The sequence below is a fragment of the Heteronotia binoei genome, chromosome 21 (assembly GCF_032191835.1).
Source record: "Heteronotia binoei isolate CCM8104 ecotype False Entrance Well chromosome 21, APGP_CSIRO_Hbin_v1, whole genome shotgun sequence".
Classification (NCBI taxonomy): Eukaryota; Metazoa; Chordata; class Lepidosauria; order Squamata; family Gekkonidae; genus Heteronotia; species Heteronotia binoei.
In genome coordinates, this window is record NC_083243.1 from 73723948 (window position 1) to 73749985 (window position 26038).

Consider the following 26038-nt stretch of genomic DNA (forward strand, 5'->3'; position numbering starts at 1 on the left):
TATTATTATTATTATTTCTATGAGCCCCAAAAGAAGGTGCTCCTATCCTTCATTACTTCCAAATGGAGGTATGGCATTTAAAAGGCATGCAGTCCCTTTAAATGTGATTGCCAGAACTCCCTTAGGAGTTCAATTGTGCCTATCACACCCTTGCTCTTGGCTCTACCCCTTCCAAAGTCTCCTGGATCCATCCCAAAAGTTCCCAGATATTTCTTGAGTCAGACCTGGCACCTCCTGATGACCCAGATATTATTTTCTTTGAAATAACTTGGACATTTTTATGATTGTTCTTCTGAAGAATAAATGCCTTGGTAGACAGGGGGGAAAAAGAATAATTGCCTTGGTCTCATAACATTTCCTAATTAGGTGGACATTTGACAAATGTAGTAGTAACTTAGCAAAGGAGACCAAAAGTATACATGGCACTACAAAATATGTTTGAACAATTCAGGTGGTGTATCTGATGGAAGGTGGCAGACACAGAGAATGAATTACAACAAACCAGCATTTTTACTTAAGAAACACAATATTTATAAAGAGACAAATAGAACATGAAACTAGAATGTCACACTGTGTGTATGCAGGACTTTTTTTGTAGAAAAAGTCCAGCTGGAACTCATTTGCATAATAGGCCACACCCCCTGATTGCACCTTTGTTTTCTTCAGGGCTTTTCTGTAGAAGAAGCCCAGCAGGAACTCATTTGCATATCAGGCCACACACCCCAACACCAAGCCAGCCAGAACTGCATTCCTGTGTGCTCCTGCTCAAAAAAGGCCCTGTGTGTATGTAAACTAATTGACCAGAAGTTAGTATTTTAGTACTTACATTTTCATACAGTGCTTCCAGTGTTTCTAGATCTACTATTGAATTATCCACATTTAGTATAGCTAAAGGAAAGATAAAAAAGTGAGACAATCAGTAAGCTCAGGGCCCAAACACCATTCTTCTGCAGCTGGTACAAACCTGAAACATCCAATCAAAACCCATATATACAGTACAGGAGCAATGATAAAAAAATCTGTTTTATTTAAGAACATAAGAGTCCTGCTAGATCAGACCAGTGGGATATCCAGGGCCAGCGCGTGGGAGTCGGCGAACTAGGTGATTGCCTAAGGTGCCAGCTCCTCGTAGGGGCAGGTGCCCCCTCCCCACTCAAGCTGTCCCTGAGCCTTCTGCTTATTTTTTCTTGGCTCTGAGGGATCAGAAAAGGAGTTTGCATGGAGGAGCCCTCTGTACAAACAGGACCATCTGGCCCCGCTCGAGCTTCCCACGCTGGGGGGAGGTCGAGCGGGGGGGGGGGGCGTTTGCAAACGGAACCCAATTTGGGCCGGCATCGGGGGCCCTCCTCCACTGGAGGGGGTGTGGAGCTTTGCCTGGGGTGGCAAAAATTCCAGCACCAGCCCTGGGGATATCTAGTCCAAACAGTTGCTCTGGAGGGCCAACAAACTCACACAGAAGCCAAGGCACTCCATGATGCTGTGTCCTACCTAGCAATGGGTTTCAGAGCTTTACTGCCTCTAAATAGAGAGACATTTCTGAAATGCTGTAAATAGAGCACATTATGGAAACAGGCTGGAAACCCAGGTCAGGTCCCATTGCCTTTGCTTGCCCATGCACAGTTCCAATCACTGGATTTAAGTATCCTAAAATTTGGCTGTTAGAATATACAAGAAGGGACCCACAAGAAATTTGCGGGAATGGTTATCCCATTCCACCCACCATTGCTTCCTGCCCTCTCTTCTTACTTTTCTCAGTATCTCACTCCATCTCCTTCCTGCCACCCCTTTTCTTAATCTTTCTCTCTCCCATGCTTGTCATTTTGTTTTTCTACACCTCCATTCCATCACTCTCTATCTCCTCACCTCATCACTCTTTTGGTCTCTTTCTGACCATTACCCCATCTCTCTCTCTCTTGCCCCCATACTATCAGCCTGTCTTTCTGGCCACCAACATGCCTCCCCGCCCCCACAAAAGCAGCAGTGATGGCTCTCTCATCTATGCCTATAGCAGCAGCAGCTCTCTAAAACATTCTCCCACTTCTCCCCCCCCCCCACAAAAAAAGCAGCAGTGGTGGTGGCAGATCTCTTTGCTGCCTGCTTCTTCTCACAAAAAACAAAAAAGCAGAGGTGGTGGCACTGGCTCTCCCAGCCAAGCACCCACTTCTTCCCTTCCACAGCAGCAGCAGCAGCGGTGGTGGTGGCTCTCCCAGCTGACCACCCCTTCTCTTCCCCTTTGCAACAGCAGAAGTGGCAAGGCCCTGCACAGTGTTTAACCCCTCCCCAGTATAATTTTTGCAACTTTCAGGTTTTCTGAAAACATGAACATTCCTGTTTTGCACATTTTGCAAAATGACAGAAGCATGAGTCCTTCCTAACAGCCTCTGGCGGACCTTTCCATGATGTGGGAGCAATCATAAAGAATACATGAGTGGGCAGTTGCTGATTTTAACTGTTTCAGTCAAATGCCTGTCCAAGGTCGGGACTCAGGCAGGCAGCTTCCCCCACAGATGGCAAGCCCACCAGCCCCCCAACCCCCAAATGGCCATTCCCCTAAGCACCGAATGCCTCCCCGGAGGGAGTTGATGCGCCAGTGCTTAGTGAGGGTGGTCCTTAGTGACGCAAAGAATGAAGGCTTGCATACAGCAGTGGTAAAACTACTATATACAATTTATTTACACCTCCACTCTCCAAACCGACAGAATGCTCCGCTGCAACACCATCATACATAACCCACACACAGTAAAGTGTCTCTGTACATTTATATAATTCATCCTCCCAGGTGACCAATCAGCTTGCTGCTGAGTCATGCGGACATTGTCCAGGCTGATGCAATCTGGCAAGCAGCCACCTCCTGTCACTTAGATGATCTACCTGGCAGATCAGTTACTTTCACTTTCCCAGCATGTGCTTATAAACTGTCATTGTCTTCCACAATATTAACAGAGGGTGCAGCATCCGGTGCGACCACCCAGGGGCCCCAGCTTACTTCCATGCTGGAGGCCGAAGCTCCATCGATGTGAGGACCCACCAGCCTGGATACTGGTCAAGCAAGGCCCCAGGCCCGGCAAGGATGGCAAGGCCTCGCCCCGACAGCCCAACAGGGCCAGGAAGCAGCCCAACCAGCCGGGGAGAAGAGCGGCCCTGAAGAAAGTGAGAGGCCACACCCAGAAGCAAGAGACCGTGCCCCTAATGACTCCCCAGGGAAGAGGAATGCCCAGGAAACACCTCCCCTTGGTGTCTAGCCTTAAAAGGGGGGGGCAGCGCTCGGGGGAAGGGGCCCTGAGAGGGAGGAGGGAGCAGCTTGCACACCATAAAAGAAGGCCACTCAAGGAGGTCAGGGAGAATTGAGGCTGATGCTGAGAAGGGATTGTAACCTGAGAGAGAGAGAAAGGGAGCCCAAAGCACAGTCGGGAAGGGGAGCCTGTGGGTGCTGTAATCCAGCCCATTCCAGTTCTGAGACTTCTGGCCTGGGAGACAGGAAAGAAAGGGCAGCCATGGAGTGGCAAAGGTAATGGCGAAGTAGGGAAGCCATGGGGGCACCAGGGGGACCCAAACAACGCCTTTGGGAGATTTTGTGCTAATGAGTGAAGCAGTTGCAGCAAAATGTAACAGAAGAGGCACTCCTGCGGGTATGCGGGCCACTGCTATGAAGGGTAAGTGATAGTTAAAACATTAAACTGAGCCTGGTACCTGTTTGGTAACCAATGACATGTTTGCAAATGGGAATGTGTGATGCCTATGGGGTGAGAGACTAGACCTTTAATCCTGGTTTAGCCCTGTCCCCAAGATGACATTCTACACTAGAATCAAAGAGTCATAGAGTTGGTTTCTCTGATTCTAGTGTAGAATGTTAGTTTGGGGACAGGACTACACCAAGATTCAAGATTTAGAGTGAAATTGGTTAGAGAGAGAGAGAGAGAAAAGGAGGGAAGGAAGGAAGAAGAGCTCTGGAAGAGAGCGGGAAAGGTGTGCGGCTGCAAGGGAGAGTGTTTGCCTTTTCTTTCTGCCTTTTCTTAACAGCTGGGGGGGGGGTTCAACTGGGTACTACTCTGGGGGAGGACAGAGTCTGAGTTTGTGTGGTTGCTAGGGAACTGCTGTTTGTTTATTTTGAGTGAGCTGTAGGTGATTACAGCAGGTGATTGTTGCTGATTGGGAGTGTCTGTGTTGCCTGAGGCTGACTGCTGGCCCCACCCTCCTTGCATTTATAAGGCTGCATCTTGCCAGAAGTGTGAGCCTTTGGCGCGAGCCGAAGAGCAAGAGCTTAAGGGCTCTTGGCCTGTGGCTCTAGGCCTGGGGGATCTGTAAGTAGCCAGAATGACCAGGAAGTTGGGGCTCTAGTCTCCTTGTGTTACCAATAAGGTAAGTAGACTTTCCACAAGGAGAGCCACATAAACACAAAATGTATTAAAGCGGGGATTGTATATTTAAAAAAGCAATTATGAAGGCAGAATGCCAGCAGGAGGGTGGGAGCTATCCAGTGTATTTCACCGAGTGTCACATGTATGACTATCTGCCCACTGGACAGAAGTCTTAGGTGTGTGCTTGATGCAAGGAGCTCCTGGTCCTCAGGGAACAAGTTTGAACCCTTGAGGCCGAGGTGGCTGACCTGGAGAAACAGAGACAGTCAGATAAGCACTTGGAGAAGATTCTCAGGGGCGTGTTAGATGTGAAAATGGTAGCCCTGCTGCTGCCAGGGAGCATGAGGGTCGAGAGGGAACAGAGCACTGTGCTGATGATAAGGGAAATGTGCCTTCAGAAGGGACTTCTTCTTCAGTAGGTGAAAGGGTATCATTTCACACCAAGGAACCATCCCTTGGCGTGTAGAAAAACCCTGCATGGTTAACAAAGTAATGGAAGCTGTAAAAGGTAAGAAGGATTCCTTTAAGCGGTGGAAAGCTAGTCCAAGTGAGGATAATAAAAGAGAACACAGGCTGTGGCAAATCAAATGCAAGTCTGTGATCAGGCAAGAAAAAGGGATTATGAGGAGCATATTGCAAAAAACATAAAGACCAATAATAAAATTTTCTTCAAATACATTAGGAGCTGGAAACCAGCCAGAGAGGCAGTGGGGTCCTTGGATGACCAAGGGGTAAAAGGATTACTGAAGGAGGATAGGGAAATGGCTGAGAAGCTGAATGCATTTTTTGCCTCTGTTTTCACTGTGAAAGATGAGAAGTGTTTGCCCACTCCAGAACCGCTGATTTCGGGACCGGTGCTGAAAGATCTGAGTCAGATTGAGGTGACAAGAGAGGAGGTGCTACGACTGATAGACAATTTAAAAACTGATAAGTCACGAGGCCCGGATGGCATACATCCAAGTGTTCTGAAAGAATTCAAAGGTGAAATTGTGGATCTCCTGACAAAAATATGTAATCTTTGACTTCCGGGGTTGAAGCTTGGTGAGCTGACCTGTTTCCCTGTGTGGAGCAGACCAGGATCTTTGTTTTTGGACAGAAAAGGCTTTATAAAGCCTACTGTCTACTTTTTCCAGTAAAGGAAATTGTCTACGACATGCATGTTTATTTCGAGGGGGATTCACTTTGGCTGACGAAAGATCCCAGGAGGGTTTTTTTTCGGCTTTGAAGATTCCCCCGATGAAGAATTGCATTCTATCGCCTACAAAGAATCCTTGGAGTCATTAAATTGACATAAACTCACTAAGGCTTCAACTTCCTATGGACTATAACAACATCTGAGATAAAGTGGACGGGATAATGAGAAAATAGGCGTCGTTAATAAGGTAACGATCCTTATCTGCTACTCCGGGTTCAATTTAAGCTTGTTAAAAGGGAAGATCTGGGACCCAGAACTATTTTTCAAAGTGGAAAATCAAGGAGAAGTGGAAGGGGGTAGAAGTGGTTTTTTTGGACTCAAAAGAAAGCAGAAAAGTGCAGAAAAATACTTGCTTTTATGAATTCCTGTGGCTTCAGAAAAAAACCCAAGTCATAACAAAGCTACAGTCTCTCTCCTCAAAACAGGAAGTGACGTTTTCTGCAATCATTATGAGACTTCAATGCTAGAGAGTCAGGAAGTAAGTGTGGAGGGAAGAGGAGCATCCAAGTATCCGTATACTTGCAAGAGTAACCATAGAGAAACATTGGAGGCTAATTGCAGAAAGGCCAAAATATTTTCACTAAATAACTTGAAAGTGGACTATAAAAGGATTCAAAATTTATATAAACAATCCCCTAAGGGCTAAATAACATGGACTATGTGCTTGAAATTGGAAAATAAGCCCTAGAGGGTAAAAGGAAAACTTTTTAAAAAGAGAGGCTTGGAACTTTAAAAATTAATATCTTGAGCTAGGAAGCTTCGAGGACGGCGTTTTTAGGCTTGTTGAAAAGGGCATGCTCTGTTCTGTTAAATGCAACTATCAGATTGGAGAGTGAAGATACCAATTAAAAACCCATTATTTGTAATGGACAATCAGTAATGTCTAAGTAAAAGTTGGAATCAAGAATTACAAGGTTAAGAGCTGCCTTAGTGAGAGAGGGTAAAATGTCTAAACAAGTTTATGATCAACTGTACGCTATGGGAGGAAGAATATTGAAGGCAATGAGTGATTTAATAACTGGAAGTGAGAAGAAATTAACTAAGGAAATAAACTCCAGTGCTGAAGAGGTAAAGAAAGAATTTAAGAAGGAAATTGATGACCTAAGGAAAGAGTCTCAAGCAATAGCTAAAAAGACTGTTGACACAGAAGTGAAAATTAGAGATCAAGATGCCACCATTAAGAAAATGCAAGAAAAAGCAATACTACAAGACTGTAAGTTGATGGAGAATATGATTCGGCTAAGGGGAGTGCCTGAGAATGAACAAGAGGATGTGAAGGCTCATATTGTCACAATTACAGCTGAATTTTTGGAAGAAGATCCGGAGGAGATGGAGCGTTTATGTGATGATGCATACAGAGTCAATTCAGAGCTTGCCAGAAAGCGTAAACTACCCAGGGATGTTGTGAAACAATTTTGGATAATGATTCAACAGGAGATCTCGAAAATCTTGGGTTATAACATCAGGAGAGCACCAGATGTCTTTCTGGTGGGATTACAAATGGAAAGCTTTCCGAAGCAAGACAGAACATTGTTGTGGTATTTGCTTTCAGCTGCGAGAACACTGTATGCGCAAATGTGGAAGCAAGATAGAATACCTGAAAAATGGGACTGGGCCTTAAAGGTTCTTAACTGGAGTGAAAGGGACAAACTTACTAGAATCTTAAATGACATAATTTGGAGAAGTTTAAAGAAGACTGGAGTAAATCCCAAAGTTACGTGGAAATATAATGGAGGGTGAAGAGTCATTTAGTCTTTTATGACAACATTAACTGAACTTTAAATGATAAAGAGGAATTGTGATTATTTAGTTAGTAAGATATCTCTCTCGGCTTGGCTTCGCGAACGAAGATTTAAGAAGGGTGCAATAGTCCACGTCTGCTGCAGGCTCGCTGGTGGCTGACAAGACCAATGCGGGACAGGCAGGTCCGGCCACAGTGGCTGCAGGGAAAAGTCTGATTTAGGGTTGGTGCTGTAGCAGTGCGATTCTTCCTCAAACTCCTTTTGTCCTCAAGACCAGCTATGCGTGCGTTCTCAAAAGAAGAAACAGCCTGGTGGATGGTGTGCCTCCATGCTTTGCGATCTGAGGCTAGGTCAGACCACTGGTGATGGTTGATGCGACAGGTGCCAAGGGATTTCTTCAAGGAGTCCTTGTACCTCTTCTTCTATTTCGATGGCCGGTGGAGAGTTCGCCATACAGGGCAATCTTGGGAAGGCGGTGGTTTTCCATCCTAGAAATATGCCCTGCCCAGCGCAGCTGCGTCTTCAACAGCAGTGCCTCAATGCTGGTAACCTCCGCCCGCTTGAGAACTTCAGTGTTGGTCACAAAGTCACTCCAGTGGATGTTGAGGATGGTGCGAAGGCAGCGCTGATGAAAGCGCTCAAGGAGTCGCAGGTGATGACGGTATAAAACCCACGATTCGGAGCCGTAGATGAGGGTTGTCATCACAACCGCTTTGTAAACATTGATCTTTGTGCCTTTTTTCAGATGCTTGTTGCTCCACACTCTTTTGTGCAGTCGGCCAAAGGCACGGTTTGCCTTTGCCAGCCTGTTGTCAATCTCCTTGTCGATCTTAGCATCTGAGGAGATGATGCACCCCAGGTAGCTGAACTGCTGGACTGTCTTCAGAACTGATTCACCCACAGTGATGCAGGGAGGGTGATAATCTTCCTGGGGTGCAGGCTGGTGGAGAACTTCTGTCTTCTTCAGACTAACTTCTAGGCCGAATAGCTTGGCAGCCTCTGCAAAGCAGGACGTCATATGCTGCAGAGCTGATACCGAGTGGGAGACGAGTGCAGCATCATCAGCAAACAGTAGCTCTCGGATGAGTTTTTCCATTGTCTTGGAGTGGGCCTTTAGTCGCCTCAGGTTGAACAGGCTGCCATCGGTGCGATAGCGGATGTAGACACCATCGTCATCATCTAGATCTACTGCGGCTCTTTGAAGCATCATGCTAAAGAAGATCGTAAAGAGAGTTGGCGCGAGAACGCAGCCTTGCTTTACACCTGTGCCTATTGGGAAGGTCTCCGAGAGGTCGTTGCAGTGTCTGACTTGGCCTCGCTGGTCTTCTTGTAGCTGGATGATCATGCTGAGGAACCTTGGGGGACATCCTAAACGTTCCAAGATTTGCCACAGGCCTTTCCTGCTAACGGTATCGAAAGCTTTGGTAAGGTCGACAAAAGTCACATACAGAGCCTTGTTCTGTTCCCTGCATTTCTCTTGGAGCTGCCTGAGAACAAATACCATGTCGGTGGTGCTCCTGTTAGCTCTGAAGCCGCACTGGCTCTCTGGGAGGAGTTCTTCTGCAATGGCGGGCACCAGTCTGTTCAGGAGTATTCTGGCAAGGATTTTGCCTGCGATGGAGAGCAGGGTTATCCCCCGGTAGTTGGAGCAGTCTGACTTTTCCCCTTTGTTCTTGTATAGGGTGATGATGATTGCATCACGAAAGTCCTGTGGTAATTTGCCTTGTTCCCAGCAGGTGACAAGTACTTTGTGAAGTGAGCTATGTAGTACTGTGCCCCCATGCTTCCAGATCTCTGGTGGAATTCCATCAACTCCTGCTGCCTTGCCACTTTTCAGTTGCTTGATGGCTTTAACAGTCTCTTCTAGAGTGGGGATCTCATCCAACTCTGTTTTCACTGGTTGAAGTGGGGTGAGGTGAATTGCTGAATCTTGAACTACGCGGTTGGCACTGAAGAGAACCTGAAAATACTCCGACCACCGGTTCAATATGGATGCCTTGTCTGTGAGGAGCACTTGGCCGTCTGCACTACGCAAGGGACTGAGTCTGATATGATGGACTAGTAAGATATAGTTACATGGTAATTATACATATATGAGTTAAGATAAGAATAAGATAGCTGGAATTCCGGAGTTGATTTTATAACTATGAGTTTTGTGCGTAATGAATACCAAGCGAATTATAGAGAAAAGGTTATTGAAAAATTACTTTTTGTATAAAAATTTTATAATGGTGAAAAGATATTTAGTAGTGTTTGATAACATTAATTGAACTTTTAATGATAAAGAGGAATTGTGATATTGTGATAAAAGCATTAGTAGAACATGGTTATTTGGTAAACATATATATATGAGAGTTAAGATAAGACTAAGATAGAGGGAACTCTGGAACTGAATCAATAACTATGAGCGTTGTGTTTAATAAGTGCTAAGTGATTATTAGAGAATAGGTTAGTGAATGATAATTTTTTTTTCTTTTTAAAGATTTTACAAGTGTGAATTTACCTTTAATATGCTTTTAATTTGTTTTAAGTACCGGCGGAGGTCATGAATAAGAGTGGGGGGGAGAGGAAAATATGTAATGTATTGGAGAAATATATTTGAATTTGTAGAGATGAATTTATCTCAATATATTGCAAAATAAAAAGTTTAGTCACGTGAAAAATATGTAATCTTTTATTAAAATCTGCCTCCGTTCCTGAGGACTGGAAGGTAGCTAATGTCACTTCCATCTTTAAAAAGGGTTCCAGAGGAGATCAAAAAAATTACAGGCCAGTCAGTCTGACTTCAATACCAGGAAAAGTTAGTGGAGACCGTTATTAAAGAGATAATTAGTGGGCACACTGATGAACCAAAATTTCTGAGGAAGACTCAGCAGGGGTTCTGTAAGGGAAGATCTTGTCGCACTAACCTGTTCGAGTTCTTTGAGGGGGTGAACAAACTTGTGGACAAAGGGGACCCACTAGATGTTGTTTACCTGGACTGAAGAATGTTTAGTCCTTCACTCTGGCCTCTCCTACAGATTCCTTAAACCTTGTCTCCCCACAGTCTCATAAAAGAAGGGGGGGCACAAGCTTTGATTAAAGGCTTGCAGCTCCAGCACAAAGCGGAGGGTGTGGGGAGGGCGCTGAAGGGGGGGAACCCCATTCTTTGTGCTCCATTATTCATTTTATGAGCCATGTTTGAATAACACACACACAATAAATCTGTTTTGGACTAAGCCTTGGGGAAGTGCAGGGTGGGGGAGAGCAGTTCAAGCTGCCTTTCCTTGCCTTATCCAGGGTGCCCACAGAACTTCCCGTAAAGGTTTGGGGATGGTTTGCTGGAGGCACATTTTCATGAACTGGTGGTTTGTGAAATATGGACCAGCCTGGTTCATGGTTCATGTTTTGGTTTGTGGCCATCCCTAGTTACAAGTAACCTCAAGTAAATCATATATTTGATTCTCTTTTCATCAGACTGGTCACCTCAACAGGTTCAAGGTTGCTCTTTCACCACATAGAGTTCCTGTGCACAGAATCTGAACAAATAAGTTAGGAATGTAGGTCCCTAACAGGATGCTTATTTGTCTCACAGAAACAAACTTTTGTATTGTTCCATAAGCAGACTCCAAACCCTAACTAAAAGCCAAACAAAAGCCTAGCTAAGCTGACACTCTTATCCTGGCTCACTCTTTCCCATCCAGTGGAGTTCTGACTGGCTGAGAATCACTTGAATTTGCATGAGGCCAAAATCACAAGGATTGGTTCAAAGCCCTGGAAGAGAAACAGGACTTTCGAGGATGATTGTCACAGAGTAGTATGCAAAGTCCAATAGGAGCTGAGCTGTGGTATCCTGAATTAATTATAGTTTTCAGGTTGCAGTTTAAGGGCAGGCCCACATAGACTGCATTACAATAGTCTAGCTTCAAGCATTATAATAGTCTAGCATGGATCCATGTGGCCAGGTCAGCTGAGTCAAGGTAGGGAGCCATGTTCTGAGCTAAGTGGAATTGTAAAAACGACCTTTTATGCAGCTGCATCAGCTTGCTTCTTCAACAATAAAGTTTTGGAAGATTTTGCAGTGAGTAGCACTCAAGAGAACTTCTCAGGATGAATGCAGAAAAAGCTTTATTTGAAATAAATCAGCAAAGCAAACACTTATTACAAGAAAGCATTCCCCTGCAAGGACTGAATTACAATGAAACTTAACTAATGTATATACAGATAACCTAATGGTCCCAGCCTTATGTGCCAGAATTCTGAGTGCACTATTCCAGCTCCAAAAATATATATTATTATTGTTATTCTTTTTAAAATTATTATTAGTTTATTTATATTCCACCCATTCCCCCATGGGGGCTCAGGACAGAGTAGATCAAATATGCAATAATAAAACAATCAAAGCAGCTAAAATCATAATAAAATCAGTTACAGCATTGAGCTCAGAATCGAGTCAACACTTTACATACCATATATTATGAAGTTACATAACCCACTGACTTCCATCAGTAACAAACAGTCTAAATAGTGATGAATGCTATATTAATAGCATAATTTTTTTTTGGCACTGATGATGGTATGACATGATGGTACAGCAGGGGAGGTCAACCAATCTAACAAATGGAAGCCCATTGCCTCATCCAAAAGCCTGGCGGAACAGCTCCGTTTTACAGGCTCTACAAAAGGCTAACAAACCAGGTAGGTCCTGGATCTCCATAGGGAGCTGATTCCACCAGGTTGGAGCCAGGATCAAAAAAGCCCTGGCCCTGGTAGAGGCAAGATGGGCATCTCTTGGGCTGGGAACGGTCAAAAGATCTTGGGAGGTTGAACTAAGTGACCTCTGGGCATATATGGGGAGAGACGGTCCCGCAGGTATGTTGGTCCCAGGCTGTGCAAGGCTTTAAAAGTCAAAACTAAGACCCGGTACTCTATAGGCAGCCAGTACAGACTGTGAAGCGTCGGCCATATGCTCACCCATACAGGTGATGCAGTTAATAATAATAATAATAACTTTAATTTTATATCCCGCCCTCCCCCGCCAAAGGCGGGCTCAAGTTCAGAGTTCTCAGGTTCATAATATTTTGGGTTAGTCAAGGTTTCACATTCCAGTCCAAAGCTACTCTCCCTTGTTTCCGGCTTCTGTTTCCAGGGAGACATGATAAACCAGCAACTCTCTAAGGGTCACATTTCCCTATTCTGAGCCGCTTAGTTGGAATAGTCTCACGTCAGAAGGATTAAGTATACAGAACAGTGAAATACAAGTCTTATAGATATATCTGTTGTTCATGATACACACCAGACTATACTACTATATATGAATACATGAATATGTGAATAACTCATAAGCAATGAAAATACAACCAAAACATAATTCATAAGCAATAAAAATACAATAAAAATATTCAGTTGATCAAACAAATACAACCACACTTTTAGCATCGATAACATTCAGTAGCATTCAGGACCATTGTCAGGAGCCCATTCTGACAAGTTGGACCCATAATCACCCAACAGATTTTAACTGAGTCAGCAAGAGGCAACTGGACCGCACCAGAAGTAGGGAGCTCCATTTTCTTCACGACCTCAGCCTTCCCAATAAACATCATCTTGTCAGAATTCCGTTTCAGCTGGTTTACCCTTAACCATTCAACTACAGTAATCAGGCATTAGTTCAGAGAGTCTATAACATCCAGGCCTCTAGTTACAACGGGGTCCCCTGGGCCCTGGCCCCCTGACTTGCTGTCAAGGCCCCCAACTTCCCATCCAGCACAGGCTCCCCATCTAGCTGGTTCACAAGAAAACCTCTTTTAATTATTTTATTTTTTGTGCCACGTCAAGCCTTCACTGCAGACCTTTACAGCCAGAAGCCTGCTGCAAATTGGGGGCAGTTTAGTACAGTGGTTAACCTGCTGGCTTGGGATGGAGGGTAGACTTAGCAGGAGCAGGGAGGTAGCAGTGGCTATCCCTCCCTTCCTGCTTCACAGGGTTTGATAAGCCAGCTGTGAAAGCAGGGAGTTTCAGTGAGGCTGTTCAATGGCTGCCCCTCTCCCTTCTCTCCTGCTGGCTCTGAGAGATGCTGGGTGCATTCATGGAAGGGCTTCCACCCTCATCAGCCCATCCATAACTATGGGCCTGGCACAGGATGGGGAGGTCTGGCTGACTGGGAATGTGTGAGACCACATGGGATGCATGAGGGGGTGCCTTCCAACTTATTTATTTGACCTCTGAAGAAAAAATCCTGGCTACGCCCCTGAAAGCATCACAAGATAGTTTGGATAAATAAATGTAGAGCTGATGTCATCTGCACACTGATGGCACCCTATTCCAAACTAATGAATTCTTTCTCCAAAGGGCTTCACAAAGAGATTGAATAGCATGGGATCTCACAAGGCAGGTCCTACACTGTAGAAAACTTGTCCCCCACAGCAATCTTCTGAGTTCTGCCCATAAGAAATTATTCAAACCAATCCAGAGAACATCTCCAAATGTCACAAGAGGATGGCAAAGTCCACTGTGTCAAAGGCTGCTGCTAAGACTAGTAAAAGCAACAGAGAAACATAGCCTTTATTTAGATTTAGATATAGGTCACTACTAGAACCAACAGTAATATCTATTTCCCATAACCCAGCCTGAAATCAAGCTGAAAGGGGTCTAGAACAGGGGTGTAAAACATGTAGCCCAGGGGTTGACTCAGGCCTCCAGAAGGCTCCTATTAAGCCTGCAAACAACTCACTGTTGTCTGTTTCCTTCTCCCTCTCTTGCTTCCTCTATCACAACATGCTTTGCTACTCTTGCTCAATTACACAGGAGCTACAGAGCAAAGCCTCTATTTTCTCCATTGGCTAAGTCTCTTCCCTTGGGAAGGGAAGGGGGGGGGGAGAGCTTGCTTTGCCAGGTTCTCTCAATTGCACAGCAGAGCTGCTGAGCCAAGCCTCTTTTCCTTCTATTGGCTGAGACTCCTACTCCTCCTCTTCCCCTGGGGATGGGGGAAAGAGCTTCCTTTGCCCAGTTCCCTCAATCTCAGGGAGAAATACAAAGCACCTTTAAGGCCAACAAAGTTTTATTCAAGGTATGAGCTTTATGCCTTGCTACAGAGAGCGAGACAGAGAGTTAGTTAGCTAGTTAGTTTTGTTGGCTTGTTATGCCAGAACTCTCTTTGGTGCAACTGGTTTGCCTCCGCCTTTCACTGTATTCATGCCTTCATGGTGTAGTCTTTCTCAGTAGGAAAGCAATGTGAACTATTTAGATGAGGAATAACAAGCCAGTGAGGTGGAGTAGGGTGAGTGTGTGTGTTTGTTTATAAAGTTTATATTTCCCCTACCTGGCATTACATTTTATGACATACATGGCCCAGCCCAACAAGGTCACATTTATGTCAGATCCGGCCCTCATGAGTTCAACACCCCTGTCTAGAACGTATGATTTATCCAGGAAGGCTTGGAGTTGCTTTGCCCAAGAAGAACAAATTGGAGAGGTAACTGGCCACATCATTTTTGTTTGTGTTTTTAAATGTAATGGTTGGATACCATATGTTTTAGGGCACAAGGAAAGGTGCTTAGGGTCAATGATTGATTTATAATGGACACTAGTGACTCATTGACATAATCTTTACATGTTTTAGGTATCCAGGGTGGGCAAGGGTCGCATGTCGTGGGTCACTGGGCGTGTGTATAGGGGGGAAGTATTTGTGAATTTCCTGCATTGTGCAGGGCATTGGACCATGGAGGTCCCTTCCAACTCTACAAGTCTATGATTCTAAGAGCATTTGTTTGCAGAGAGAAGCAGCATTATATATGAGTGTTTTTTTCATTTGTTGCTAGTTTTCCTTGAAAAATTGCTAGTTGCTAGTTTTCCTTGAAAAATTGATAGAGGACTGATTCCTAGCAGCAACCCAATTTTAATACTGAAACTATTTAATAATAGATGCAATTGAATTTAGGTAATGCATGCAGATTATTTTGAAAAATTAATTTAAATGGAAGAGCCTCAGCATACTCTGAAACAGATTTCTACTGTCAATAAATAATGAGATTTTATATGTAATGGTACGGAAATTCCTGAAAAGCTTCCATTTCTTCTGAAAACAATTATTTTATTAAGATCCACAAAGGTAACTTTGTTAGGCATACAATTTCAGTTCACCCTTGCATCTTAAATATAAATTGTTTGCTTAAATTAAAATGGTAATAAAAATATTAATAACATTAACTCTAGGTTAGGGCCCCAACAATTCTTATGTGTCCACTGAGTGCTTTCTAGCTGTTATATGATATCTTTTAATTTTGGCAGCATATTTTTCCTTACCTATAAGAGGAGGCATGACTATTCACAATTTAGAGAGATTGTAAAAGCTCTTGTTCAGATTTTGTTCCATGATATGTGGAAGTAGCAAGGCTCACATCTTTAAATAATTATTTAAAAGTAATAAGGTTTCTCTCCTTCTGCCTCTAACCTCATGATTTTACATTGTGAAATTAACCAGCAGGCTAGTAAATTTTCTCTGTGGCAGGCTAATTAATTCCTTTAAAAGGACCAGTGACATTTAAAATGCTTTACAATTTTGTCTGTCAATTATTATTCTCTCCCTAGTTTGGATGCAAAGGCAGTTGGGAAGAAGTTGGTATGATGAAAAGCAAACCCAGTATTTTAATACATAAAGAAATAACATGGTCATGGTTCTTACTTTTTTTGTGTGTGGTTATTGATTTTGTTTATAACTTTTTATGCTGTATATTTTACCTTCTGTAATCTGCAGTATTTTTACAACGATGATTTCCCCTTCATTTAGTTCCATAATAATGTGATACTGAGGGTTAGCTTAACTTTGTCAGTTAGCATTGATTTCCATAATGTATTTCCATGGTCCACTGCCTCATCATTTCCCACATTAGAACACAATTGGAGATATTGGTTGGATATAGTAACAGCCAAAGCTTTCTGGGGACCTAGTACATCCAGATAGATACTAATGTTTTCACATGTTCAGGTTGTCACATTGTAACTACACATATGGAACATATAAGCATATTGTGATAAATGGAGATTTCCCAGAATTACAACAACTGAATTACAATTATGTGTCTTCCGCCAACACATAACTTCTCTGTTTCATTTGGCGTCCCCTAGGGAAAATGGCTGCTGAGACCTCTCCCTCCCCCAAACCTAGTCCTCCCTAGGCTCTACCCCGTCTCCAACTTTACAGCAATTGAATTTAAACATTGCATAATAATGAGTAATTAAGGATCAGGGACACAATACATCATTTTGGTTTCTTTTTAAAAAATCTATTTACTTTTTAAAAAGGCATTCATGCTGCGAAAGCTAAGCCCTGCTGATATTACTGGGAGAGACTTAATTTCCTACTGAAATTATATCTGTATTCACTATGATGAAACAATAGTAGTTAGGCCTCTACTCCCCAAATCTAGCATCCTAAAAGAACCAAAGAATTTGTTTTACATTTAATCTTGCTTTCTACTAACTTGTCCTCTTTACACAGTCAATTTGGTTAGAATATCTCAGCTACACCTCACAATATGTCAAAAGGAAATAGACACATGCTGTGAGAAGCTGGTAATTTTATTGGGTTCCTCTACCTTTAAAAAATCTGTTACTGGGCCAAGTCTGGTTTCTGAACTCCTTTTTAGTAGGAAAATTGAGGCAAACATTTTTATGTGGCCCTATGGTGTCTGCTCACAATAAGAAGAATTTATATACATAAGGATAATTAGCGCAGTGTTGCACCCATTAAGATATAATAACCGTCAACAAGGACAAAAAACAGATCAGCATCATGCATTCAAACTAACAGGCATACATAAAAATACTTGCCAACTACATTACACACGAAGGCAGCAGTGTGTGAATTATAAACTTTACTCAGTGTTAGTAAAAAAAAAAATCTAAAAATAGAAGAGTTGCTTTTCTGTTTGTTTTGCACTTTCACTGAAAGTACATACTTTCCATCTTCTCAATTTTCATTCAAATTATGCCAAGAAAAAAGTACTGAAAAGATTTAAGGTATGAATTAAGGGTATACAATAGGGCATAAAAATATAGACATTCATAGTTTTAAAAAGATTTAGCTAGAAAATGGGTTTGAATTAAACCAGAATTGAAAAGTTCAACATATTGTATATACTTTTAAAATGACCCTTATCTATAAAGACAGGGTTAACTACTGTGTACTCCAATTTTTTTTGTAAATTACCTATGGTAAAATATAACCTATTATAAGCAGCTGATATGACATATAAATGAAATACTAATTCCAAATGAAGTGATTAAAGTATCATACTTTTTACATTTTCACACTAGTCCCATTACTAGAGGGAAATATTAGCAATTTTTAAAAGAAATTAAATCTGAAGCACCAACCAGATTAATCCAAAAATATATAAATTATTTTGCAATTAAAAGAAAAATCCTGCATGGGCAAAATCTTCAACTGATCCTGCCCTTATTTTAGATATTTTTTTTGAGCAGATTGTATTTTGGATCAAAAGCATAAATTCTTCCATACCAAACCTTTAATAGCATAAACAGTTGCGAGTGAAAATACACAGAATATAAAAATTTAAACATTGGAGATAAAATCAAAATGAAACTGAGATTACAGATGCATTCATACATGGTCAGATTTAAATTTAAGGATGTCAGCCAAAAATTCTTCCAAAGAAAACTTTTCCTATTTGATGATTAAAAACGTTAAAGATTTATGGGGAAGAAATGCAGCCAGGATATAAATATGACAGAAGGTCTGAAGAACTAAACTGCTGTTTGAAGCCCTGTGCAAAACTTTGGGTAACTCATGTAAGCCTAACCACATCAAACTTAGTGCCTGTAGGCAGATTCACAAAAACCATATGTTGCAAATTATCCAGAACAAAATACATAACTTTTAAAGGGAATTGTTTCCCAACTTTTGAATTGAGTAGTAGGGCATGCCCTGTATTACATGGACACAACATCCATAAGCACAAAAGAGGAAAGTTTCAAAAACACTATATTAAAGATAGTTTTTAATTTGCATTTAGCCATCAATTGCAAAATTCAGCAATTCACTTGTAAAAATGTATTGGCATTCACACACATATATTGTAGCTGTTACGTGCTTTCTGGATAAAGAGCACTGCCAAAAACTCTTTTGTGTGAAGCCTTCAGAGGTCAATATGTTGTCAAAGGCTTAAGAGGGCCATTGCAATTTTATTCCAAAAACTGGTAAGGAAAAAAATCTCCTGTGTTAGAGGTATCTTGATTTATAAAGTTTGTAAAACTGCAAAGTGCAGGCTCAGCAATTGGAAATTTCGGGAAGCAGGGCTTGGTAAAGGCCTTTGTAGGGCTGCTGTCAAGATATTCTCTGAACCATTTATCCCCTCTTCTTTGTCCAGTCAGGTTACACACCTGATTCCCCAGGTTACCATTCCCTAGTTGTAGTAATCAATGGATTTATGTTAACTTCTGGATATTTTATGTGCTTTTAGCTTAGAAGGTATTTCTTGAGGAACCTGAGCTTTCACTTGGAACCATAATTCTCTTGATCAGATTGTTCCAGAGGGAAACTGTGACAGCCTGCAGTAGAACAGCTAGATGTGAGTCCAGTAACACCTTAGAGACCAACAAGGTTTTGGATGGAGCTTTGATTCTCAAAAGCTTATACCTCCAGAATCTTCTTGGTCCCTAAGATGCTACTGGATTCAAATCTAGCTGCATGTACATCAGAGTTTGTGTTGCAGCCTACAGGAAATACACTGAGACTTCCTGATTGCTAGATGCAGGGGTCGATTTGTAGAAAAATAGGTGGTGGAGCTCATCCAGGGATTGTTATGCAGCTGCACCTACTATTCAATGGACAAGGAGGTGGAACTCTCAGAAGGAGGAGGAGGAACTCTGAGAAAGGTTCAGGAGCTGCACTCCTGTGAGCTCCCACTGAATCCGAGGCCTGGCTAGACGGATTGACCATTCCCTTCCTCTTTTCTCTCTTGTTGTTTCGTCAGTATTATCCATTGGAGGTCCCCTCCCCCGCTTATATTTATGAAAACAAACAAACAAACCAGTCCTGTGCCTCTTGGGAACTTATTAAATTCCTACAAAGACAAGCCACACTGACTGACTGAACTTGAGAACCTGACAGCATAACCAGCTTCATAATGCTACCTGGCAGTCTGAGTGGGAGGGACTGCCCCCTCTGGGAAAGGGGGGGCTTGAGCCCCACTGCCCCCCATAGTTTATGCCCCTGGTTGGAGGTGAGATCAGAAGACTGTCTATATCTATCTTACATCAAACTAAGATGAAACAATAAAAGAAATCCCTGTTTCCTGACCTTTGGATTAACACAACCATAGTCTACTGGAAGTTACACTGACAACTCATTTATCATAATTACTTCTTAAAATTTTCCAAATACTTGGTACCATTTTAGAATTTACTATGGGTTACATTTCGCAGCTGCCAGGCACAACTATTATTTTTTAATGTAAGACACCTCCATGGTCATTCCTATACTTCAATGAAGTTATATAATAGTAAAAACCAACTTGATATCAAACAGTTATGGATTTTATGATATGGGCCTATAAAGAAGCAGTACTGCAAACTAGTGTGTTTTCTTCTCTGAGACAAAATCTTATTTTAGCTTTGCATGGAAACATTTTTCTTCTAATTAACAGGTCAAAACAAGCTAGAAGGCTGACTGGAGGGTTCATCTCTTGTTGCCTGTTGGCCAGTAAATATTGTGTAGCACTGATTCACCTCTTTCTGTAATGGCAGATGTAACCCTCTCCTGAGAAACATCTGTGCCCGATTTCTTCCACAAATGTGGCAGTCTTCAATTTGTTGGCTACTAATCAAATGCAAACTGAAACATCTGTGCACCAGACACTTGAGCAACATATACTCTCACTGCTTGAAAAAGCACACCAGTTACAGGGCTTGGTGATGACGGAGGGCAGAAATCTCTCATACACACAAACGCTATGTCCTCAAGAAGCACTACATTCTTCCCCATCTCTTCTCTTTTACAGTCTCCTTTACTGTCAGATTTTCATAGTACAAACTTCAGCATTAGATGCAATCCCAGTTTTTCCCCAGGCACTGCATTGTTTAAGTCATGGCATTATACTGTCATTTTGCCAACAACTTACCTCTGAGTCTACTGCAATGGAAGGGAGAAATATATTGTCTATGAGAAGTTAAGTATACAATGAAATGTAAAATGGAGCTATTTCTACATTCAGTTGTAGTACACTTGCCTTAATCAAGGACTCAAACAAGAAGAGTGAAACAATAGTAAGGAACTTGGAGCTAGAAAAATTAAAGAGTACAACAGATTCATGAGAAACACCAGGAACAAGAAAATATGGAAAATATGCATAACTGAGCTAAAGTCTATGTAATTAATTATTCTAGAGGAAACATTTATTTATTTACTTCATTTACACCCAAAGCAACTTTCATTGTTCTTTTTGCTTTCATTTTTTCTTTACAACAATTCTTTGAGGTAGATTAGGCTGAAAGTATGTGACTGGTCCAAGGTCACACATAATAGACTTGGGGGATTTGAACCTGGGTCTCCCAAATCCTATTCTAAAACTTTGACACACCACACTGACTTGGTGGTGATGCCACCTGAATGTTATATCATAATTTTATTGTTATCATTTTTTTTCTTAAACTTCATTGTGTAACCCAATTCTAGGATTGTCTACAGAGACCCACATTATATTTATCGTCTCAGGTGTAAGTTCAAGCTACTGTGCTGTCCTTTGAAATAAGGAATCACTTAATTTTGTAGTAGTTATTTTGGGGGCAACAGGATGATCCTATATCTGCATTGAAACCCCCCACAAGTTAAGCGAATGGTGGTGAAGAACAGCCACAATCTAGGTATATATGAAAAATCCAACTGCCTGAAAATATGTACTCTTTAGCATGATGACTTTGTTTTCTAGTTACAGCGCAAGACTTTGGGAGGTCTTGGCAACATTTGTTCCTATATTCTTCTTCATTTCCTACAGATGCTGATGTTTTCAAAGCTAGTCAGCAGCAGCTCAACACCAAATCAGCAAATATATTTGTGTGGGCAGAGGGAGAACAATAGCAAGAATATACATAAAGATCAATCTTACCAACAATTAAAAATATTTAATATTATGAAAGGGGGGCCCTTGTGCTTACACAAAACAAAAAAAATCAGTTACAAATGCATAGATTCATTAAGCAACCATCCATAATAACAGGAATTGTTGACAACAAATATTTATCTAGGAATCAGTCCATGATCCTATATTTCTATAATTAATAAATCCTTATTTAAACATATTTTAGAATAGTATCTTTTACCTTTTTATTTTTATATTTTGAACAATTGCAGCTGGGGTGCCAGTGGCCTGGAGGGGAGGGGGAACCCTATCTCTTTAATAGAAGAATAATGGGATCTTATTTACAAGATGATGTTATTGATCTCCATGCTATGAAAAGTTTCACTGGCCTATTTCTAGATATGAAGCCTCTATCAGTAGCTGTCTTATATACTGAATAATGGCCACCAGTTCTAAGACAATGGCATTCACATGAAGTTAGCATTAAATTGAACTGGAAGCATTAAATTGAACTAGAGAGCGAAACTGTTCTTGTTAAGAGATTAAATTCAAGTATGGCAAGCCAAGAGGGCCTACTGTACGTGCAGAGCTAGACTCGGAAGTCCTTGGGTTTCTTCTCTAATTTCTGTAGTTCATAGACAGAAGATTTTCTGGTTCACCACAGACCACCGTTTATAGTGACATCCAAACCAAACACAAGGACTTGGAACCATGTTCGGCAAAAGAACAAATTGCAGTTTGTGATTTAGACATCATGAAAACTTTATTTGTCGCAAATTAGGAAGACTTCAATCCCTGAGCCATATGCAAGGATAGGAGGAATGCACAAGGTTGAGGACTTTGAAGGCTCATTCCTGTAATGACAAATCATCATTACCTCTGGATACAACCTATGCTGGGCACAAGAACTTCAGTTCTTCTAGTGCTGAACTCACTCCCAGAACATCACCAACTACTACTATAAATAAATTTCAGGATCTTACAATTTGACAGGACTACTCTCATCTAGTGTCATAAAATCATAGAGTTGGAAGGGACTTCTAGGGTCACCTAGTCCAACCCCCTGCACAATGCAGGAAACTCACAAACACCTCCCCCTATATTCACAGGATCTTCATTGCTGTCAGATGGCCATCTAGCCTCTGTTTAAAAACCTCCAAAGAAGGTTTCAAAAACATAAACATTAGAAGGGGGGAAGGGGTGACACAGGAAAGATCTGCAGTCTTTGCATCCTTAGATTGTATGATCCAACACATTGTATGGGGCATAGAACAACTATCTGAACATATATTTAATTACTCTAGGGTTGAGATTAATTTGTAAATATACACTCACCTTGTTGTATATCCTTCATCTCCAAATGCAAACTGGATATCAAAATTCCTACAGTTTGAGACCTTTTTCCATCCAACAGTTTGATAATCTGTAATTAAATAGTGTTTAATTTTGTACAAACAATTATAATCATTAATTAGTGCTAACAGTCACATTTCTAAATTAAATGCCACATGGCCCAATTGTGCTTATTCTCTTTTCCTTTCTCTTTCAAGATAAAAATGTTAATATTTGTGTAATGCCCTATGGGAAAGGGACTTAATAAAAATAGTCACATTTTCATGACACAATGTATATAACACAGAGAAACAAAATCTATGGGCATTATGCAACCACCAATGTCATTTGGAGAGATTTAAACACATGGTCAATGGGACTTAACTTTGCCTGTACCTTAGCCAATTTTCAATTTAATTCTCACAATTAGATTCCCTTAGATTCCCCAAAACATACATCTTCAGAATAAACATAATTTATGGATTTCTTCATTCTGTTATAAAACAGGGAATTTTTTTTAAAGTACCATGCAATAAATGTTAAACACAGTAATACATATTATTTGATGAACCTGGCAGCAGATTAGCTTCTAATAGGAATAATTATAGGCTTAAGTAGGGTGCAATTTGTATAGCATTCACTGACCTTGAGGTTGACCCTTTTCAGGGTAAAATTCATAGGCTGTCATAAACCCTATTAGGCATGCTTAGTTTGAGGTAAAACCTTTCCAGACTATACCTCATACTGGTAATATGACATTTTAAACCATCATACCATGATGCCTCTGAAAATTGTAGGTATGATCAGGTGAGCTCACACAACTTTCCCTCTCTGTGCTTCATTATAAACTGCAAACAGCCTAAATATTACATAATTTCAAAATAGTGAAAGTTCACTTCAGAACAAAATGAGCTTTATGATTATAGCCTTTCATGCGAAGAAGTACATATGGTCATCATTATAAATGACCAGACTAGGCTCTTACTATCTGAAAAGGCTGGACTAAAACAAACAAAGTCTCTACATGACTGAAATCTAGTATATTTCTCATTGGATTCCAAGGTAATTGTAAAAAAAAAAAAAGAAATAAAGGGGGGAGACGGGAAAGGAAAAAAGGAAAAATAAAAGCCACCTGGGACACACTAGTATATATAGGCATGCTTACCAGGGATATAGGCTTGTCATCACAAATTCTCAGGGATCTCTCCTCAAAATCCACCAACAGTCTACATTCACTGTACACCTAAACATTGAACTTTTTGCCTTAGATTTAGAAACCAATGCCTAATGTGCTTTGGAACTGCTTGTATAATATCCTTAGAAAGAGAAAATCATTTTTCCAGCACATGTGACATTCTCAGATGGTTAATTTTGGAAAGGTTGTAATAGAAAGAAGAAAAATATTAATCAAAATATTTAATAACTTTCAGTCTTACTGATTTTAAGAGGAGCCCTTAGCATTTGCTTAATTCTCTCCCACTGAAATCAATGGGACAAAAGTACTTAAGTTTGGCTCAACAGTGCCCTACATTTTAAAGGTTTCTGTCCATTTTTTTTTAATTTGGAAAACATTTACAATACTTTACTTCCAAGGATACAAAAAAGACATCATGGTGGCAATCCTAAGAACATTCACCTGGATAAAATGGGACCCACTGAATAAAATGGAATTTACTTCAGAGTACTTCTGCTTAGTCTTGCTGCCTGTTGTGTCTGGGGTTTTGTGCGCTCCTGCAGCAGCTCATTCAAGCTAGCGGCCAAGCTTGGGACTATATGAACAATAGGGAACAGGATCCTAGTTCCTGCACTCCTCCGACCAATCATGGGTCCCTGGCTGGTTCAAACTGGCCTATAGCGTGTCAGTGTGGGAACCCAAGGGGTATATAGTTGACCCCATTGGCCCCTTAGAGTTAGTTCAGTTCATGCTTACTATGCTGTAATCACTAATAAAGAGTTGTGATCATCTTGATCAGTGTCTCCTCATGTATCAAACCTAGTATTTAACAGCCACTAAATCAAGTCTTTATGACACACAGCCATGTGCAGCTTGATAAAGCACTTTCTTCCCTCTTGCCACACTGCAGTTACCAAAAAAAGCACCTTGCAGACAGACTGCATGAAATATATCCACTTGTACCGGAAAGATGTATTTTGCACACTGATGACAGTACTATGTAAGCAGTTAACAGCCAGCAGAGAATGTCTAAGCAACAGACATGGCAGCCAACTGTCTGTCTCTTTTCTGGTTTCTAAATATATAACAAAAACAATAGAACATTTCCTGACCTTGTAACCAGAATATAAATGCTATTTTCCCAGGCTTTCTTTTTCCTTGGTGCAAATATGGGAATTGTCACACTTAGTGCCAGACATTTAAGCATATAAGGAAAGCATTAAAAATAACACTCCCTCCACCATCCTATTCTATAAACCGGAACTAATTTTTTTGTAACATGAAGCATGGAAATGGATGTTGGAAATAAGAAAGTGGTTATTTCTCTGGAATTTTCCACCTAAAATTTTGCATCTTTCATGATAAGCCCATTTCCAAACACAGTTCCAATGTGGCTTGTGAGCACTAGGTGCATTGAATCAGCATGTCTAACACTTCGTAAGTATCAGTGTAGATGGACCCCTATTTGTTTTGTGATTTCATCACATATTGAGGTGAATAGTTTCTAACTATCAAGAGCCATGATCTCATAGCACTGAAATGAGTTGGATAATAACTTGGATAATAAAACCCCATGGGTGGTACCTGCAAGAAATTGTTCATATGATGGGTTTACAAAGAGCACATTTTGATCCAGGACCAGGAAAATGTATATGCAAAAATATATGCTTAACAAATTGGCCATAAGACAAGTTCAATTAAAATCAATGAGTCTTCCTTTCAAACAAATGTGCTAAAGTACTTAATAGCCTACAAAATAAACATAGATAGATGATAGATAGGTGACAGACAGACAGACAGGTAAAATTTGGGAGTGACTGGGAATGCTGTAAAGTTCAAATGCATTTCATAGTTATCCCTAGACTTATACAATGATCTCATCAATTAAAGTCATTGACTTTTACTCATATGTAAATCAATTAAGGATTAGGATATTGTTACACCAATCTAACCCAAAATGATGAAACCAGATTTTCAAGGAACAGAAATGTTGCAATTTTTAGTATATCACAATTACAAAATAAGCAGAACACCTGATGACAGATATATCTTCTTTTAAAAATGCTCCTCATTCAAAATATTGACACTCATTGTAAAAGAGAACATGTGCTAATAATTACATGAAGCCAGTTAGAGATAATGGACAACAGAAAAGTCAT

General features: G+C 41.1%; 1 protein-coding gene across 1 annotated transcript in view; it reads right to left on the reverse strand.

The window, feature by feature from the left end:
• The window catches only part of FMN1 (formin 1), a 266553-nt gene that overhangs the window by 138304 nt on the left and 102211 nt on the right, over positions 1 to 26038 (reverse strand). The window contains exons 6-7 of the mRNA XM_060262294.1: positions 22709 to 22796; positions 827 to 888 (exon numbers count right to left, since the gene is read on the reverse strand). Of these exons, the coding sequence (XP_060118277.1) occupies positions 827 to 888; positions 22709 to 22796 (150 nt within the window). The remainder of the gene's footprint in view (positions 1 to 826; positions 889 to 22708; positions 22797 to 26038) is intronic.